Consider the following 20,929-nt stretch of genomic DNA (forward strand, 5'->3'; position numbering starts at 1 on the left):
AACTTTCTTCAAGTAGCAGAACCTTTACAGAAACTTTCAGCAAGTATTAGAAACCATGACAGGACAGTTCGACAGGCACCGGAACCCATCACAGGAACTTTCCCCAAAATTAAAGGTGCTGTAGGCAGGATTCCGCATCTCCGCCATCTTGCTTAGGGTTACCTTAGGGTTACCTAAGCAAGATGGAGATTTGACCCATCTAAGATGGCCATTTGAAACCCAGCACAGCCAATCCTGTCCTGTTTTCTCTGACATCACGCCCTTATGCAAGTTAAGCCCCTCCCACAAGAACGTGCGACGAACGCCCCTCGACCAATCAAGGTTAGAGCCTCAGGGCTCTTCTGATTGGTCAAAGATACCTGGAGCTGTGAGATTCCTTTTCAGCTCAGAACAGAGACAGATGGAAACGCTGCACCCTTGCGATAGTGCAATTATGCTACACTCCTAAAGGATTATCAATGGACACTCTAACATTTAATCAAAAGAAAACACAGAAAAATTAGCATTGACTAGCAAAATCCTGCCTACAGCACCTTTAAGAAGGAGCTCAGGAGTGTTCCCCTGGTACTAAGAACCATTATAACGTAGGAGGAACCTTATCAGGAACTTCACCTGAGTATTACAAACCATTACATGAACATTTCAAGGTGCTAGAAACCATTGGGACAGCACAGGAACTTACCCTGAGAACTAAGAACCATTACGTTTACACGGTGTGTGGGGGAACCGTCAAAGCAGTCTTTTCTAATTATTACAGTAACAACACTCACATCAAGTTTATAAAAGTGGGGGGCTGATCCTATAATGAGTGAAGGCGGGTTACACCTGGGCAGGTGAGCTCTCTCTCTCTCTCTCTCTCTCTCTCTCTGTCTATCTACTGCAAACAGCAGAGTAGGGGAAATATTAGAGCGGAGCCCTTTATTAAAGCCAAATGTGGGTTTGTTGGCCTGCTGCAGAAACCTGCAGCGGCCTGAATATGACAGCTAGTCGATGGTGTGACAGCAGCAATGCAAAGCAGCGCTCGGCCCATTTTCTGACAAGCCTTCGGCTCGCATGTGGAGTGTGTGTTCATTACGTGGTGGGATCGCGTGGAGCCCCCCCGAGAGGTTCTGCTAATCCTCCGCTTGTCACCACGTCGTTTTTCTTTTAATTCACGATCTCTGTCTGACCAACAGACGCGCAGCAGGAAGTGTCCCTGAAACAACAACAGCAGCTGATTACCATTAAACAACACCGTTACAGTCGCTGAGGGTTTCAGCAGCGTCTGACTGACGGCATAAAAACATTTGTGGAGCAGGTGTCTCTCTCTCTCTCCTTCCTGCTCCCTCTGCCAGCTAACATCCAGATTAAAGAGCATCTTCCTCCCTCTAATATCCAGATTTATTGAGTTGATACTCAGCTAAAGCCATAGATGTTCGGCCTATTTGAAATTACTTCAGTAGTTTGAGTTTTTTTATATTTCATGTTTGTGCATGAACACCGTTTTCAGTCTGTTAAAAAAGTCTTAAGTTACTGAAATAAAGAGAATTTTTCACTATTATTTAATTGCAGCTAATTGAGCATAAAAGAGAGTATTTCCCTCTGTCTGTCAGAATATTTTCCTCTACATTCTCAGCGCAGCTCATCAGAGTAACAATGTTCATCATCTCAGACTGAGGCCTGATGTGACCCCGACTGCCCCCCGACTGATGGCCCTAATAGGGAAACAGAAGAAACTCTGAAAACCATATGGTCAGCATGCCGGGTGCTGTTGTTTTTACTTGAAAATCAGAAGAAAAATGGAAATTCTTCTATGGAATAGATATTTTGAACACATCAGCCTGAAATTAAAAGCTCTGCAACTCATTTTTCCATATCCGATGCAGACGCTGAATGTAATGTGCATGTTTTATAATGCCCGCACTAGAACTCTTTTCTATCTATTCTAGAACTAATTTCTATGCGTGAATCATTGGACATGATACCAAAGAAAGAAAACCTGATAGTTGTGTTGTTTATGGCGAGTGTGAAGCATTTTCATCTTTCTAACCAACACTGGAATCCTCTTATTTGTGGAAAAATCACGCTGTGGATTCACGCTCTGCAAATTCTAAATGACTGAATGTTACTTATAGGGCTTTCCCACCGTCGGAGCAGTCCCAAAAGTGCTTTACAATGTTGATCACCTTCACAGCCGCCGCAGAGAGGTGTGATTAATTCACAAAACAAATGTGTCAATGACTAATTGAAATCTGTTTTTGACCGTTTGTGTTTTCAAGGTTAAGCGAATAAATGTAAGGTTTTGTATGAAGAGAAAAGCAGTGATCAGAGCTCAGTGTGGATGACAGACATTCCTTTACTGTAATTAAAGTGGTCAAACATCTGCAGGAATCTTACATCCAAAGCAAACAACTTCGTAAAAAAAAAAAAAAAAAAAAAAAAAATTCAGAAAGCTGTGAAAATAAAATTAACTCAAAGTTCGGGATCATTAAACATCATCTGATGGCAATAAAACAAAACAACAAGGTGATTTCAGACATGCTGATTCAAGGAAATAAGTTCAAACAGAAGAAAAATTCCAGTTTCATTCCAGCTTCAATCAAAGAAATTATTTAAAAAACTCACATTTATGATTTGTGGAATAAAGCTGAATGAAATGTGTGTGAATTAAAGAAAAAAAAGTCCGAAACACATTCTGGATTTGTGTCCTCATTGGTCACAGTGTGAGTGAGGCGGAGCCTGGATGCTTAGCCCCACCCCTTCCTGTCACCTGACACCCTCACACTTCCTCCTGCAGGCTGCGTTCCAACCAGCTGACAGATTGTGTTCTGATCCATGTTTTACACACACGCACGCGCGCACGCGCACACGCACACACACACACACACACACACACACACACAGTGATGCCAACACTGGCATCCTTACTGGACGCAGTAACACAGTCACATTCTGACAATCGGATCTTCGGCAACTGGAGCTTCAATCTGTGTTTTCAGAGCAGAGTGGTCAACGGACCTCGCTCCGTTGCTCTCATCAGAAGAGAGTTGCCTTCACTCTCGATCATACAGCAACTCTCATTTTGAAAGGTGAGACAGGAAGTGCAGGGGCCCATCAGCTGACAGGAAACACAGCTTCCCAGTCCTTCATCACAGCTCAGGTTCAGTAAACCCCCACACCTTCAGCCCGAGGCCCGCAGAGGGAGTGGTGGGCAGGATGGGCCAGCAGGGTCTTTCTTTTTTCACATTGCTGGTTTGGAACCAAGACATAAAAATCAGAATTTCATCCTGGCGAAAATGAAAAGCTTCGAACAGCAGCCCACTTCGGACCGCAGGGGACGGATACAGGAGGGAAACAGAAGGCTGAAGTCAGAGATCAGACATTTCTGCATGTAAAGGACGCTCATCGGCCGCGAAGAAAGACAAATCACAGGTCAGGAGATTTACAGCTACTCTGGTTTAAAGGGATCATCGAATGGATGTTATTCAGTCAAATGAGTCCAGATAATGAGGGTAATACCACTATTGTGCCATAGGCGGCAGTAGTGAGTCACAGTGCGATCTTCAGTCAACTTTTCGTAGTTCGCTGTTTGGATCGTCATCTCTCAGCGATGAACATGGTAGAAAGAAGGGCTGTAAATTTACCGCAATGTTTGAATAATCGTGTTTAGGAATCATACTTCACTTCATTTCAACAGCAAATCAGGAGCCACCTCATCGCCATGGTAACCACGTAAAGAGGAGCCTACTGTTCTAAGATGACGATAAAACTCTTCCCTCATAAACAGTCTGATCACACCGTCTCACCCTGTTCTGGCGCCTGGTTGGTTTGTTGCGGGGTTGAGTCTTCACGGTCCTCATGAGCGTCCAGGAGCCGCCTGCTTCCCTCCAGCTCACTGACGGGACTTTAAATACAGAGAAACCGACTCCATCACCAGAGCCTTGACTCGACACAGAATTCTGAGTTTTTAGCCAGACAAACAGCGACAGCAGGAAGAAGCGAGAGAAGCTCCTGTCAGGAAGTGGATCTGCTGATCTGGAGTTCCTGACGCTGGTTTGCACAGAAAGCATGAACGCAGAATCGAACTGTGAAGAAATGAAGAGTGCTGTGTTGATTTCTGCTGCGAGTGGCTCCCTCGCTTCTCATCTTCAGTCAGGAGGAGGGGCGAGGCGGTGGACGGCAGGTGCATTGTGGGTAGTGTAGTTTGACCGCAGCTGGTTGGGACTGTCTATCGGGTACAAGAGGACTCTATGAGATGGCCTTGGCCTCGGGTAGGAAGGCCTCCCAGTACTTTATCAGCTGCAGGACAAAAGGCAGAGCTTAGAACATATTTCAGTTACGACTGTGATAAGATTTAATCACCATTAATCACATGTTCATTTTGCATTTCAAGGCAGTTTAAGCCCATAATGTAAAACTGTTTTTTCCATAGTGTCTGAACTGGGAATCAAACCAGCACAAAGAAATAATTTCCTTTTTCACTGTTTGGATTTTCGTTCAAAATAAAGTTTCATGTAGAGCCACTGGTCTACTTCAAACATCCATCTTAAATAAAAAAAACAGTGAAGAAACCAAGAAACAACTTCAAGGATTCAGAGACTCAATATATCAGATTTATGACACTCTGATGATGCTTCCAGAATAAAAAAATAGAACCATCAGCAGAACAATCAGATCCTAACTTCGAATAACAGTAAGGAAGTGATCTGCCTGGAACACAGACAGAGGCCTTAGAGGAAGGTCTGGAAAACCTTGGCGTGTGAGATGGAAGGACCCAGAGGAAGCATGCTGACCTGCTGTTGTGTCTGAACCAGGGACTCCAGGTATTTGATGATGATGGATTTAAAGTCCCTCACTCGCTCTTTCTGTAGAAAAACACCACAGCACACATTTCCATTACATTCAGAGTGAAATGTCCCCGATCAGTTCAATGGACATGACTCACTCATTCACTGCAGCCCTTCCTTCCACCAACTGTCCATCCATCCAACCATCCATCCACCAATCAATTATCCATCATATCATCTATCCATCCATTTATCATCCATTCAACCATTCATCCAATCATCCATCCAACCGTCCACCCGTCCCTCCATCCAGCCATCCATCCAATCTCCATCCATCATCCAGCCATATATCGATCTAACCATCCACCCATCCAATCATACATTCATCCATCCATCAATCCATCCATCTAATCATCCCACCATCCATCTCCCTCACAATTATCCATCCATCTACTCATCCTTCTAATCATCCATCAATCAATTATCCATTTTATCATCTATCCATCCATTTATCATCCATTCAACCATTTATCTATCTTTCCATCCATTCAACCAACCATCCATCCATCCATCCATCCATCCATTCACGCTCCATTCAAACAACCATCCATCCATCCATTCACCATCTATTCAAACAACCATCCATCCATCCATCCATCCATCCGTCTCACCTCGAACCTGCTGACTTCCTTGCGGATGGTTTTGGAGATTTGCTCGAAGTCTCTCTCGCCCTGCTGGACTTTTCCCTCCAGCTGAAAGACAGGAGCAAACATTTAGAACAATGAAAATTAATTTAGACTCTCTCAGAGTGGATGTAGACTTTTTAGAGTATCTAATCGAAGCTGCAAACAGTTTAACGTCAAAAGAAATAAAGCAATGTTACACTGTGAAACACTGAAGCTGCTAATCTGCAGCTGAAAACACAAAACTGAAGAAACCCACACTGATCTGACAGCATTTCAAGCAGTTCCATGGTAACCACATTATCCGATGCCAAACACATGAAGACCTTCCCCACCCACATAAAGCAGCAGCAACCTGCTCCACCCACAAGACGCAACACTTTAACCTGCTCCACCTTGCTGCAACTGCTCGGTGCTTCTTACTTCTGTTGGAAGCTGATGCTGCTGCTAGCACCTGCTAGATACTCTCAGGCTGCCCTGATATGTTGAAGATCTGAGAAGAAAACAGCTCATCTCCTCAGTGAGCTCGAACATCTGCTTCACTTCACTTGCTGAAGCTTTCAAGGCTCCAGAATGTTGAGGCAGACAACGCGGTCCTGAGTGCTAACTGCTAAGCTCCAGAGTACTGCAGGGAGCAGAGAGCCTCCAACTTCAGCTTTAAAAACCTGATGGAGTTTTTGAAGATTGAGGTTCCAGGTTTACAAAGGTTCCGAGGGCTTGTCTATGCACGCATGTAATGGAAGCTGCTAGTCAGCTGAACCAGTTGTATCTGAAAGTTCATCATACATTATACAATATGTTTTGGGAAAATGGTTAAAATGCTTGAGCTAACTCTTAACTGTTTTCTTTTTTGAACGAGTTGAGTAGTTTTAATTACCAAAATCTGATGCTAGAAGCCGTGTGCAAACCAACAGATGACTCATGAGTATCCATGAGATGAGCATTAACATCACTAACATCCCTCACTAGTCAAACAGTTCCATCAGAATTTAGGAACATTTGTGCTTTCAGATCAACATTTAAACTGTTCTCACCCTAATTTTTCAACATGACTGCCTAAACGTGTCCTTCAGTTGAGTTTCTAGAAAACATTTCCTGTTTTGATTTAGTGAACCATTTAAAGCTTTGCTTTAAACTTGTTGCTTCTCTTAAGCCTTTAAGTTGAACTAAATGTTTCTTACAGGGAATAAATAAATCATTGATTCAATCATTGATTTGCACGACACTGCCAACTCATTTCTACTTTTATGGAACATTTGAATAAAGATGTTAATGTTTGAAGTTAAAAACAAAATGATCCCAAACAGAGGAAGTGCAGCGTGACTGAGTGAAAATGAAGAGAATCTGCAGGACTTTCAGCCAGGGAAAAAAAACTGAAACAAATGAAAATTAAAGAACTGCAGATTTTGAACTCAGAGGAAAAAAATATTAAGGCAACAATGAAGAAGAAAAGCAGGCAGACAGGGATTCAGAAATAAATATAGGAACTGACAAACAGAGACCAACGAATGACCAGACAGACAGTAGCTGTGTTTCCATTACCTGTAGAAATTCACAAAACCTAAATACAGTAAAACAGAGCTGGTATTGGAAAAACCTACATTTTGAAAAACCTCCCAAATATGGCTAAAAAGTTTTCATGCTCTCCTGAAGGGTTTTTTTTTTCTCCAGGCATGTCAATGAAGAAATATACAGCAAAACTGTGACGATACGTGACCAGTCCATTCAAGTAAAGATGGCGGGGCACATCTGGATCGAGGAGACCGCGGAAATCTTTTTAAACAATATTATAGAGAAAGATAGAACCGCCATCCTTGGGTGCAAACAACAACGAAATGCAGAGTTTCACAAGGAAAATGCAAATGTTTTGTCTCCGTCTTCTTCTTAACAGATTGTATGAGATTTACAGATTATTCACCAAACGTCATTCAATGGAAACAGCTGCTAACCGCAATGGTACTCTGGTGCCGTTTGGCAAATTTAATTTGCGAAGAACTGGATTGGAAACACAGCTACAGACAGACTGACACAGACAGGGACAGACGGACTGAGACAGAGACAGCCAGAGAGACAGGCGGGGCAGGTCCTACCTCTTCAATCTCCTGGTTGAAGGAAAGCATGGCAGGGGAAATGCAACACAATTTCAGAGGCTGGAGAAAAAAATGCTGAAAGCTTCCAAAATAAAAGAGGAAGACCCAACATGAGAGCAACGAAACCACTGAGGGGGAAGAAAAGACCCTGGAACCATCTGGAGACTGAGAACAGATGCTGAGAGTGTGTGTGTGTGTGTGTGTGCGCGCGCGTGTGTGTGTGTGTGTGGGAGTGAAGCAGACGGCCCGGACAGAAAGAATAAGATGAGAGTTCAGAATTAAAGCATTCTCTTTCCAGCCCTTGGTTCAGTCCACGATAACTCAACAATCACTTTAAATTCACCTCCAGAAACATTTCTGAAAAAGTTTGTTGACTTTAGTCCAAATCAGAGACCCTTCAACTCTGCAGCCGAGCAGCCACACGTCTGCCTTCCTCCCCCACTTTAACTCAGCAGAAATTCTCCTCTGAGTCCGGTTCCACAGAAATTACGTCTAAAATCTTCTCTCGATTTCAAAAACGATCAATAAACAGCTTCGTCTAAATTGAGAATCAATGTCAGGTCGTCCTCTGAACTGATATCGCCACGGCAACCCAAACAATGGAGTCCTGGTTGAAGTGTAAAGGAAAGAAAAGGTGACGATGCAGAATTTCATGTTCACATGATCCTCAGAATGCACACACACACACACACACACACACACACACACACACACACACACACACAGTATCTAAACTGAAGCTTCTCCGTGTGATGTAGGAAAAAACAGTGTGTGTTTCCCGTTTTCCAGCTACTTGAAGTAAAAGTGCCGGCTGGCCGGTGTGTTTTCTGTTGCCTGGCGGTGAAGCGAGCCCCCCTCGCTGCCTGACAGGCGGGAAAACTCTGGTCGGGTCTGAATAAATGTGGGTTGTAACTCTACTGCGATCTGTCCTGGCCTGCAGCTTCTGACAGCCTCTCCCCCCAAAAACTCCCCCGTTCTCCTCCCCAAAACCCCGCGTCTGACAGCTGCTCGCCTCTAATGCCCCGGCCCCCGACCACGCTGCCTCCGCCCGCCAGCCCTGCGCCTGTCTGTGTGTGTGTGTGTGTGTGTGTGTGTGCATCCTGACAGAGGCAGGATGAATTTGTGTGGTGACAGCTTCAACAGGCGCTCTAATAAAGTACTTTTCTCTCTCCTGCTCGGGTTTGTCTGCCGAGGCGGTGAAGTCTGCAGAGGAGGAACTTTTCACTTGACTGAACTGTGAAGGTGTGTGTGTGTGTGTGTGTGTGTGTGTGTGTGTGTGTGTATTTCTGGGCCACACTGTTAATTCAACAGACCAGTGTTGTTGGATGTTTGGAGCCACATTGAGCTCCATTGTCTACCGACCGGGGATTGAACCTGCAACCTCCAGATTGAGAACAGACCCGCTGCAGCCACTGAGGCCAAACCAACGTGACTGTTGGCAACGCCACGCTGTGCAGACTGCAGATGTCTTTACACTCAATGTCCACTCAATGTCTTCAAAACCAAGACGCTAAAACTTACCTCACCCCAGGATGCACTGCTGTTTCCTGCTCCTGCCTGGATTTCAGGTTTTAGAGGAAAGTTCCTCTTTTTGTTCTCGTGATGATGATGAACGGCGACGAACGAATCAATATCGATAAAGAGGAATGTTGTTGTCATATCTGGTGTTAATTGAGGCGTTTCTGAAGGTAAATGAGCATGAAGAACAAGAGGGGTTCATCACTGGTGTGTGTGTGTGTGTGTGTGTGTGTGTGTGTGTGTGTGTGTGTGTGCACGTGAGGCTCCCTCACCTCTCGGATCTCGTCCTTGGCCTGCTGCAGCTTGTCCGGCTTGTTAGTGAACTGCAGCTTGGCTTCAGCCTCCCGTTTCTTCTGCAGCAGCATCTGACTGTCCTGCCACTTCTGCCACGTCTTCATCCGGTGGTCAAACACCCCCTGGACACACACAGCCATGTTTCAGCGTGCGGGTCGGTCAGCCGTGCGGTGTGCGGCCGGTACCTTGACGGCGGTCAGCAGGCGCACGTAGTCCCCCAGCAGCTCGGAGAACAGGTAGAAGTCTGCGTTGGCCTGGTCCTGGTGCAGCTGGTCCATCTTCTCCTCCACCTCCGCCAGCTGGGACAGAGCGCGAGACAACGCCGTGTGGTCCTCGCTGTTCCCCAACATGGCCGCCGACTTGGCAAACTGAGCCGTGTTGACCGAGAGCTCTGAGAGGAGGAGGAGAAGACAACAAAGAAACATGTTTCCCTCCTGCACAAAAACAGCTCGAGAAGAAAGAACAGAGAAAAAACACAAAAGTAGGTCGAAGAAACAAAAGAAGCTGGAAGGCTGAACGAGTTGAACCAGGAAAGGAAAAAAATGAAATAAATACAAGTCAAGTTTTCTCCACCGTCAAGGAGGTTTTAAATTGATCTCCTGGATCAAGAGCGAGAGAGAGAGAGAGAGAGAGAGAGAGAGAGAGAGAGAGAGAGAGAGTGCGCTGTACCTTTCCTGTGACAGACCAGAGACTCCACACTGGCATGAAGCTTCCTCAGCTGGACGTCCAGATTCTCAAAGTGCTGTTGTTTCTCCTCAAACCACTACACACACACACACACATACACACACACACACACACCTCAATATGATTTCTTTAAAGAAGCCCGCCCTCCAATAAGGACAGTGAGTGATTGGATGAAGCTCTCCTCCTGCTGTGACTATCCTCACCACTAGAGGGCAGCACTCAGTCAACCGGTCAGATAAACGGAGAGAGCAAGCTCACTTGTTTTGGATTTTTTACTCCTGACTCTCTTCATCCTCCTGACCTCTTCCTCCAGATCCTTCCTCGTACTCAGCTCCTTTCATAAGTTTAGAGATTTTCCTCGTCTTTCCTCCTCCTCCTCCTGCTCTACTCAGCAACTGTCCTGAGTGTTGTTCCTCTCTCCTCTTTCTTTTCTCAGTCTGCTCCTTGTTTCTTGCTTTCTGCCCCCCCCCCCCCCCCCCCCCCCGGGTGTCTTCCTCCACCCTCCTCCTCCACTCACGGCGTCAGACTCGTTCATCTTGATGGTCATCTTGTTGACGGCGTCGGCGGCCTTGTTGACCATCCGGAGGAGTCCGGCGCTGCTGAGAGCCTGAGTGCTGACGGCCCGCGGTAACTGCAACGAGAACCGGAGAACCATAAGAGAACCATAAGAGAACCGTCATGAGAACCCTCATCAGAACCGTCAGAAGCATCAGGCCTCGTCACCTCAGCCGGAGGAACCGGCCCTCTCTGGATGTCAGAGGTCACATCAGTGCCCAGCTGAGAACACGTCACACCTTTGAAACTATACTGACATTTCAAAATAAACGGTGTCAAACATACGGTCCGTGGGCCAAAACCCAGCTGCAGGACCTGACCTTCGGTCCCTCTGTTGGACAGAACAGAACCAGTCCACTGGGTTTGGCTGCTGTTTCCATCTTGTTCCTCTCAGTGGACAGAAAACATCTTTAACTGGACTGCTGGTCTGGACGCCTCCATGCTGACTCCATCGCCGCTCCGCTCGTCCCGCTCGTTCCTCGACCCGATTGCTCGTTCCTCCCGCTCCTAGCCCTGATTGCCATGTCTCCCACGTCTCAGCGTTGGTAAAAACCGCCGTGTGAGAGCGAGCAGACCCCGGCGTCCGTCTGGAAATAAGCTCATTTTTCTTCATTTTGGGAAAAGTTTGCTTCCTCCGCGGACATGCCGGCTCTACCTGCTCCCCCCTCCATCCCAGCTCTCCAATCTCATTTAGTCAGAGCGGGAGCAGGCGGGGGGCCGCTGGGTCCCCGGGGCCCCTCGCAGAGGAGGAGGGAGGAGATTTCAATTGAAGCTCGGTCCCTTCCTCCTCCTGGTAAACGGGTGAAGCAGCAGCTTGAAATGTTGCAGCAGATTTAGTTGAAGTGGACAATCAGCGTTGCCCCCCCCCCCCCCCCCGTCCCATATTTCAGAGGTGTCACTTTGACCTCGGCCAGACGTTTGTCCACTTGTGGAGAAAACCAAACTAACTGATTGGATTTCATAGTTCATTCTGTAAATTCATTCCAAATCTACAAAACAGGATTTTACTGATCCCCTGAGGAGAGAAAGCATTACACCCCTGAAGCCCCCCCACCCCCGCATCCCACAAAAGCCCCCATCACAGTCCTGCGGCCTCCATCCTGACAGAACCCTGAGCGTGTGCAGACTGGTCCAATGGCACCCCCTACTGGCCACACCACACATTGAAAACAGGAAATGGAAGCACTTTCCGCCTGACTTCTTGATTTCTGGCAACATGAACAGTTTCATTCTGATTTTATTTCCTCCCCAAAACCTGCCTCTCATGAATATAAAGACTCTGTGAAAGAATTCAAATATGACCAATCTTTAAAGACAAACTGCTGGATTTCCTTTCTTCTAGCGCTTTTAGAGAATGAGTGAAATGAACAACTGAATTAAAAACAATCAATAATCTGAGTGAAATAAACCCAGACAGCTGTCTGCATGCTGATTTTCTTCTTCTACTTGAAGGATCTTGAATCAAAAACTGTCAAAAATTGACCATCAACTTTTTTGAAAGTTAATTTCTTCTCTGTATTTGACTTTTCCTTTTAGACGGTCCCAAGAGGTGTCACCAGTTCGGTCTTTAGCCCACGGGCCATATGTTTGACACCACTGGGCAAGCGGAGGCTAACAGGTTAGATTGCCAGAGCAACACAAAGGCGTCCATTTAAGCACATGATGTTTTTGCAATTAATTCCAATGATTAAAGCCCGGATATTTCATAAGCTGAAGAATAAGCAGGATGGAGAACTTTGACATGACTGGAATGAAGAATTAAATTCATCCAAAAGACGATGAATTATGTGTTTTCAACCTGCAACATTGAATGTTTCACTACATAAAAACGCGGGGAGAAATCAAGCTTTTCCTCCTTGACTGAACCAACGTGAATCTATTTTAACATCCTGCTTGGTTTCAGTGAGAATCAGAATGAAACCACGTTTCACCTCTGAGCTCTCCAGGAACTGCAGGACGTCAGGATCCTTCAGCAGGATGGGATGTTTCACCGTCCTCATCAAATACCTGGAAGACAAGGCGCGCGCACACACACACAAACACACACACAAACGTTATTATTGCAGTTATGCACAGACATACAGCTGACAAACACACACTGATGTTCTTTTCGATAGAAAGAGTCACTTCTTCGTTAAAGGAACTTGCATTGTGAAAATGTTCTGATTCAAAATGTGTTTTTCTCTTTGATTTTAACTTCAGAACGAACAACTGATATGAGCACCTGGTGAGAGCTCAGCCACGTGAAGAGTGTGTGTGTGTGTGTGTGTGTGTGTGTGTGTGTGTGTGTGTGTGTGTGTGTGTGTCCATCAGTGTGGAAATCTGCAGTTCTGAGCTCCATCACTTGTCACTCAGTGACCTTCCTGTCAATCAACGGGGCTGAGCAAAGGCCAGCCGAATGTCAGCCCCGCCCCCTCCGCCTCGTCGTTTCAGTATTCCACACACACACACACACACACACACACACACACACACACACACACACACACACACACAAAGACGACTGTAGTGATGATGATGTATCTAATATTTGTGGTTTAACCTTTGTAAACTTCTCAACAGGTTGCTCATACAGACACACACACTCCAGAGGGGTGGGGCTAACCCCTCCCCAGGGGGGTCCACCACAGCTGTACCTCTCCAGAGCCGATCTCCTCTTCTCCACGAACTCATTGGATGACTGGTCCTCCTTCCCCACCTTCACCTTGGTCATCCCTGGCGGGGGGGGGGGGGGGGGGGGCACTCATGAAGGAACAGCGCTCACTGAACTCCCTCCCAGCTCAGGCACTGAGGAAGCCTGACTTACCCACGATGCTCTTCTCGGGCGCCGGGGGGACGATGTACCCGACGTGCAGGTACTTGGAGGCCAGTTTGCTGTGCAGGCCCAGAAAGTCGCTGAAGCGCCGCTTAACTACGAACTCCTTCTGCTTGAACAGGGACATGGAGGTCTGATGGGGAGACAGAGCGCTCTTAGAGACCCAGCTGTTGAGCACCAGAATTACACTGAAAACTCCAGAGTGGAAGGGATTTGGCGCTCGTTCTGGTGCTCATAGGTCATTATTAATGTTGGTTTCTTGGTTCTGGGGCGTTCATACATGTCCAGATGTAGATGTTGATGCTCCAGAGCTCCTCAGATGTTCCTCAGTTAATGTTGACTTTACATTAAGTCTCATTTTCCAGACATTGTTCTGTCTCTGTCAGTTAAATTCAGCAGTGAAGTGGGTTTTTTTGGTGCTGTGGCAGCTTTCTGCGGTCATACAGTGACACCTAGTGGTCACAGGTAGGACGCACATGTAGATCTTCATCTCAAACTCAAAAAAAACCTTTGATTTATCATCCAGAAAAGCCGTTTTATTTTTTCCCCCCCATACATTTTAGTTTGGCTGTATTTAGTGGGATGAAGTGATTCCAGGAGCAGGTCGATTCAAACATTTTGGAACCAGCAGGTTCAAATTAATAAAAGTGGATGAAGTCTGCGGGTTGTTGAGAAACTACAGCTGGGTGTGTCGCACATTTTACTGCTGTGCTTCATATTGAAGGAAACTTTAAGTATCTGCAGCTCAGATCTCTGCCATGACGACGACTGCAACAAAAAAATGAAACACATCCGAGGGGAGGATTCACTTCTCACCTTCGTGGTCACTTTATACGCCATGTATGCATTCATCCCATCGCCTGAAACACACACACACACACACACACACACACACACACACACACACACACACACACACACACACACACACACACACACACACACACACAAACACAAACACAACACACACACACACACACACACACACACACACACACACACACACACACTATTGTGTTAACAGTACAAACAGGATGAAAAGATACCAAAGCCGGTTCGACTGGTTCTTGGTTTTTATATTTATCTCTTTGTGGTTTCTGTTTGTGTTCTTCATTAAATAAACTGACAAACACATCCCCCCACCCCACCACCTCCACCCCAACACATATGATAAAACCACTGCTAAAACCATAGTTTGAAAACCCCTGGAGTCCTGGTTATGTACTGTTCCATTATTGGCTGCACTTATTACATTGTCAAAGGATTATTTTAATACTCAATAATGCAAAATGGCCAAATGATATCAACTCAAATATTTGATCACATTATTGGCCTTTACTACATATGAAATTATTGCTTTACTGCCATCTACATCTATGTCCAATTCCTGTTTGGTTCTTTCAAACTAGCTGTTATAATCTGATGAAAATTACAGGAAATGAGTTTTCAGGACAGCTGATCAGGATCAGAAAACTTGACTGCAGAAGCTTTTCTCTGAATATTTGCTCAAAAAAAATCAATATTATCTTGTTAAGTACAAAGGCGTTTTGATTGGTTTTACATTTTTTTGGACAGTTTTATCAAATCTTGCAGCTCCGTGGAAGAGCTCCTCTCTAGCCTCACTGGGGATTGAACATGGAGACAGTTTGCTGTGCTCGGTGTGAACTCACCCACTTTCTCGGGGTCAGAAACAGATATGTTGATGTCAAAAGAATCGCCCCCTTCCTCCTCTTCGATCTGAAGCACACAAACACAACCGGGAAGAGAATGAAGATGTTACATGTGCAGAGTTCCTCCTTCAACAGCCTGCTGTTCTGGGCTGAGGAGTCCCTCAGGGAACTGGTCTGGGTCCCGTTCCCTTTTCACTTTCAGGTCCAGCTTTAGGCCGCGTTCACACGAAAAGCAGAGTGAGTGAAAAGGCATGTTTTGGGAGGCTGTTCAATTGTTGCCACTGAAAGTGATGTTTTTTGAAAACGGCTTCCAAGCAGGAACTTTTTGGTGAACGACAATAATAAAAATGGCGGACTTTTCTGAAACACAAACACAAAAAAATGATGTTGTGCAAACGAGACCTTACTGTTAAACCGAGGTAGTTTTCCACTAAAGGTAGTTTTCGTTAGCTGTGCTACAGGCTAATGCTAACTGGGTTTGGACTGAGTCGGTTCACACAGCAGGACGTCCACCGAGCGGAGGGCTGCGGGACGCACCTCGTCGAACGAGGAGTGTGTGAACATGTCGTCGTGGGCGTGGCCGAGGCGGGGCGTGATGATGGAGGTGGGGGGGGTGATGGGGGTGATGGCGGGCGAAGGGCCGTCTGACAGCAGCACGTCTCTCTCCGGACTGTCCAGGGACACCTCCTCTGTGGCCTCTGCACGGACACACACACACACACACACACACACACACACACACACACACACACACACACACACACACACACACACACACACACACACACAGGAGAGAGCCCATTGTTAGAATCGTGCATACAGCATGGAGATGAGTGTGTGTGTGTGTGTGTGTGTGTGTGTGTGTGTGTGTGTTTCTCAACCTGCAAACAGATCCTCGGGATCATCGTCAAAAAGCAGGTCCTGCTTGGGTCCATTGGAGTTGGTGCTGATGTCTTCTGCAGGTAAACTGGCTGGTTGTGACTGTGTAGACACACACACACACACACACACACGTGTTATTATTGTAATTATACACAGGCATGCGGTTGCCCTGTCAGCAGCAGAAACATCAGCGCCAGTACAGCTCTTGATCAACGGTCACACACTCCCTCCACTAGTTGGAGCTGCAGAGCGAAGCAGGAGCAGAGTGAGGCCCATTAGACACAAGCAGTGCAGAACCAGAGGATCAAACTCTGATTTGCCAGTTTCTCACCCCAAGAGTTCTATTTAAAATAATTCTGGTGGTCTGGCAGCTGATTTGGAGCTTATTGTGGACCAGTTTGGGCCATGGACCTTACGTTTGACACCCCTGGCTTTGAATCAGTGCTCTAGGTCACCTGGTTATTTCCTCAGGAGATCAGCTGCTCCTGAATGGACATCTGGCAGCAGAAGAATCAAACTTGTTGAAAAAAAATGTCCATAAAGCTGTGGAGGAGAGGTGGAGGCTCATCATAACTAACTCCTGGTTCCCTGGAGACAACGTGTCCATCAGGTCCATCCCTCACACTCACTGAACGTGGCCACGAGGGCAGCTGTCATTGGACAGAGGTGACTCCTGACTGACCAATCAGAGGGCTCCTCCACCCCAGGCTGTTTCCCAGTGTCTTACCAAAATCAAAGCCCACACAAAGCCTGGGGAAGAGCGTTTTAAAAACAAACATAAAGGAGCAAAGGTTTAGCTGAACGGTGTTCCAGCTCGTCCTGCAGAGACAGACAGAGCTCTGACACGAGTCCAGGAGGAGGACAGAGCGACGGAAGGGTTTTCAGCTGAGAGCAGAGGAGGAAGTGAGCGGCGAAAACAACAGCTTCCTCCAGCCTTACTCAGCAGACACGGTGGTATCTCACACACACACACACACACACACACACACACACACACACACGCACACACATGCACACACACACACACACGCACACGCGCACACAAAGCCTTTCTTTTAAACTTTAATGAGAAGCTGTCACACTGAGGTAAAATGTGAAAACCTCACTGATTGTCCTAACCTGATCAGATCCTGAAGCCAGAACACTCTGTTGGCTCTTCTGAGGAATAAAAGTGGATGAATACAGCGAAACTCCTGTACAACAACAACGACTCCTCATAAGAGGAGTTTACAGCTCAAACCAACAAACTGATGAAGCTTCAGGAGGCACTGCGAGGTGGATAATGTACAACAAACAACCGGCACAAGAGAACAAACAGCACTAAACGACAGGACATCACTACAAAAATTCAGTAAACAACCAAAAACAACTGCCAGAACACAAAAAAAATACAAAAACAGTCTACAACCTTAAAGCCACTGTAAAAAAACCACCAGCAGATAGTAAACAACCACAACAAGATATGAAAGGAAAACATAAAGATGACACAACCGCAAAAAGACAGTCGACAACTGGAAACAGCCAGTAAACAACAACAAAAAGATTGTAAACAACCACAAGCAGACAACAAGCAGCCACAAACGGCCAGTAAACAACCACAGACAGACGGTCCAGAGGCACGGAGAGGCAGTGAAGGCCTCCCCCATGCAGTAGACAGAGGAGTCCAAAGGTCACACCGGGACACTCAGGAAATGTGTGTCAGAGCTGAACGAAGCTCACCGGAAGACAAACAGCAGGACCCGGGTGGTTTCAGGGGATTCTGCACTCAGCAGAGCGACAGTGATACCGAGCGATCCCTCAGACCCGAAGGATCAGAAACAGGACGGTTTCCCAGTCAAAGCAAAGTGAGCGTCATGCAGGATTTACTGTGGACAGTTGGATTAGACGGCATTAGTTTGAGCTGGGTGGGTCAAAAAAACTGACAACTGAGTGTGGATTAGTGTCGGGGAAGCAGCAGGACCGCAGGGAGTACAGGAGGCTCCAGCTTCGAGTCCTCCACTGAAAATGTGGCATGAGTGTGTCTCTTCAATAAAATAGTGGTTCAGTATCAGGGATGCATTTTCTGTAAGCGTGAGCACGAGTACGACCCTTTAGCTGATATCGAAAACCAATATGAGGACTTAATAAGGCCCTTAAGTCCATTTTAATGTTATGCAATGCTGTGAACCAGCGTGAAGCATCAGACAGACTTTAATCATATTAAACACGTAGCATCACTGGAGTGAGAGCCCTGAAAGTCTTCAGCATGTTTACTGAGCCACATGGCTGTAACTGCGCCGCTCCAAATGTTCCTACTGATAAAGTTTCTGCTGTTGTACCACCATCTTTCTTCTCGTCTTGATATTTTGGGAGATAATATCACTGTTATGCTTGCCAGGTTGTATTCAGGAGTTTTTGGGACTCGGAGTGAGACTGATGTCCAGCACTGGTTGGTGTCGGTCCGCGTCTGCATCAACGTGCATCAAACTCTAACATGTCACAAAATACCAGGGAGGTCAGGATGAAAAAACTACAACAGCTCAGCTAGATAGTTCAGCTAAAGGGACCATATGGCAGAGGAAGCTAAAACCACCCAAAACAGCAAAAAATATCTAAATATTCAACATACGCTGCAGTTTTCATCATCAGCTGTTATTCTGGACTGCATTCTGATAGCTTAGCGACTTTCACAGTCCGACGCAACTTTATTCAAAAATGTTTTTTTTTAGTCAGAAAATCTGCAGACCTCGGAACTATGTGAGGCACACACACACACACACACACACACACACACACACACACACACACACACACACACACACACACACACACACACACACACAGGAGTGCTGTTGAAACACTGGAGGAAGGCGATCATCGCCAGTAATGAAATCCAAAGTGCTGACATGACAAACAGTACAACAGGCCTCTGTGTGTGTGTGTGTGTGTGTGTGTGTGTGTGTGTGTGTGTGTGTGTGTGTGTGTGTGTCTTCCCCTGGACTTCTCTCTAAGCTGACGCTCTGACTGTGCGACAACCTTCGGCAGGTTGGATCACATTAAGGGTTAAACCTCACTGGACTGATGAAAGACGCAGGCTATTACGACATGAGATCATGAAAAACACAGGAAACCCTGAGAAACACACACAGGATAAACCATTAACCACCACAAACAGACTTTTAACGACCGGCCCTGCTGCACTGAGTGCCTGTTACCATCACTCACACCCCGCTCGCGAAGCCTGTCAAGAGGAAACTCCTCAAGCGTGTGTTTTCGTTTCAGAAAAGTTTCACACACGCTGCAGAGAACAACACACTCTGAACAGCAGTGGCTTTAACTCTTTCAACCATTCTAGCAGTTTTAGCCGTCCAAGTCAGTTTTGCTGCTTCACCAGCATTCGTTACCTCGTATTTATTCAAGGACTCTTTATTATCATTCTAGTACACGATAACATGAATACAGCATTCCATGATGGCGGCCTGGGAAGCGGAATAACATGTTCAGTGCCCTGATTTGCTATTTGAGTCATTTTATATATTGTGCAGATACCACTGTGAATCATGATACTTTTCTAACAACAAATATTTAGTTCCATTGTCACCCTGAACTCTGAGATTAGGATTCTTTTGAGTTTGGTTCTGCAGAAAGTCTCCTCTGAGTCTGGTAACATTTACACATGCTGAATGCAAACTGAAAAGATTGTTTACAAGACAACATTTGCAGCTGCACATAGAGTAAGCAGTGTTTTTCTGTGTGTTTGTGGTTGTCTTACTGTCTGTCTTTACATTAATTTGAGTTCTATTTTGCTGCATTAACTTGCTTTCAATTTTCTAAACCGGGTTTAGTGCAGACCACCTGTCTGAGGTGTTGTGTTGTAACTGGTGGTGCATGAATGAGACGTATCCAAGCATCTGAGCAGGAGGACGTGGAGGCAGATCATGTGATGAGGACACACCTCGCCACTCTGTTTGTTCTGAGGTTCCCTGAAAGCACCACTGCCACCTGTGTGACAGTCACCTGACAGCAAGTGGGGTTTTTTTTCCAAGGTTTCCTAAACGCACCAAGCAGTATGACAGTCACTTGACTGTAACTTCTATTGCACGGCTCCCTGAATGCACCACCTTCACCTGTGTAACACCTGACAGGAAGTGTTAGTTCCGAGGTTCAGTGAACGCACCGCCCTCACCTGCGTAACACCTGACGGGGAGTGTTTGTTCTCTGTAACTGAAGCTGCGGAGGCCATCCCTCACTGTGTGTACACACCGACACTGTGAGCCAGTTTCCCCCCGCAGAGGTGTTTCAACCACGGCTGCGCGCACGCACACACACACACACACACACACACTTAGCTTCATTGATAGCCGGTGCGGGCTGGACGTGCGGTCAGGATCCCGCCTTGGACGCCTCCCTGCTCCTGTGTGCTCCACCCGGCCTCTCCTCCTCCTCCTCCTTACCTCCGGTGTGCTGGACGGCTCCGGGAACAGGTCCTCCCCGTCCTCCAGCTCCTGGAAGTCGGTGGTCTCGGGTGGAGGGTCCCTGACTGTGTCCGCCATGTTCGCCTGTGTTGCTTTCCTGGATGTGATGAAGGCTAACAGCTAGCTAACGGAGACACACATAAACACACTCATGCATACACACACACATACACACACGCACACCGACAGACCACGAGCGAGCAGCCGACTGACGGCGAGGGTGATCGGGGCGGAGGAGGAGTGAGTGGTCAGGAGGTTTTTCCAGCTCCGTCATGTGACTCCCGGAGGCCTGGTGGGATCACAGAGGAGCGCGGAGACAGGACGTCTCACTCCGCAACGCTTTCCGAGAACCTGTCGCAAGCACAAAGAGACGCTGCACAACTGTGACAAGACAGTAAACACTTCAGATTCAAAGAGACTCAGTGATGGGAGTAACTGCTTCAGAACAGACAAACAATATCAAGTAATCTTATTACTTTTGCATAATGTTAGATAATTGTTATATTTACATTAGG

The 20,929-nt window shown here is 46.5% G+C and overlaps 1 protein-coding gene across 2 annotated transcripts; it reads right to left on the bottom strand.

Annotated features, from left to right (window-relative positions):
• Positions 1 to 2,347: 2,347 nt before the first annotated feature.
• LOC115385343 (sorting nexin-2-like) lies at positions 2,348 to 20,683 on the bottom strand. Of its 2 annotated transcripts, XM_030087322.1 has the most exons (16): positions 20,394 to 20,683; positions 15,960 to 16,059; positions 15,616 to 15,776; positions 15,079 to 15,145; positions 14,225 to 14,268; positions 13,400 to 13,541; positions 13,230 to 13,308; positions 12,525 to 12,600; positions 10,556 to 10,669; positions 10,021 to 10,114; positions 9,537 to 9,742; positions 9,330 to 9,473; positions 7,540 to 7,551; positions 5,438 to 5,518; positions 4,773 to 4,844; positions 2,348 to 4,278 (listed from the first exon to the last, which is right to left on the bottom strand). In XM_030087322.1, the coding sequence occupies exons 1-16, from the start codon at positions 20,490 to 20,492 to the stop codon at positions 4,228 to 4,230; spliced, it is 1,542 nt and encodes a 513-aa protein (XP_029943182.1). In that variant the 5' UTR covers positions 20,493 to 20,683; the 3' UTR covers positions 2,348 to 4,227. The 2 variants fall into 2 exon arrangements, with proteins under 2 accessions (XP_029943182.1, XP_029943183.1); XM_030087323.1 differs by lacking the exon at positions 7,540 to 7,551 and having other exon boundaries at positions 20,394 to 20,681.
• Positions 20,684 to 20,929: the final 246 nt, after the last annotated feature.

This window comes from Salarias fasciatus, unplaced genomic scaffold (assembly GCF_902148845.1).
Source record: "Salarias fasciatus unplaced genomic scaffold, fSalaFa1.1, whole genome shotgun sequence".
NCBI lineage: Eukaryota > Metazoa > Chordata > Actinopteri > Blenniiformes > Blenniidae > Salarias > Salarias fasciatus.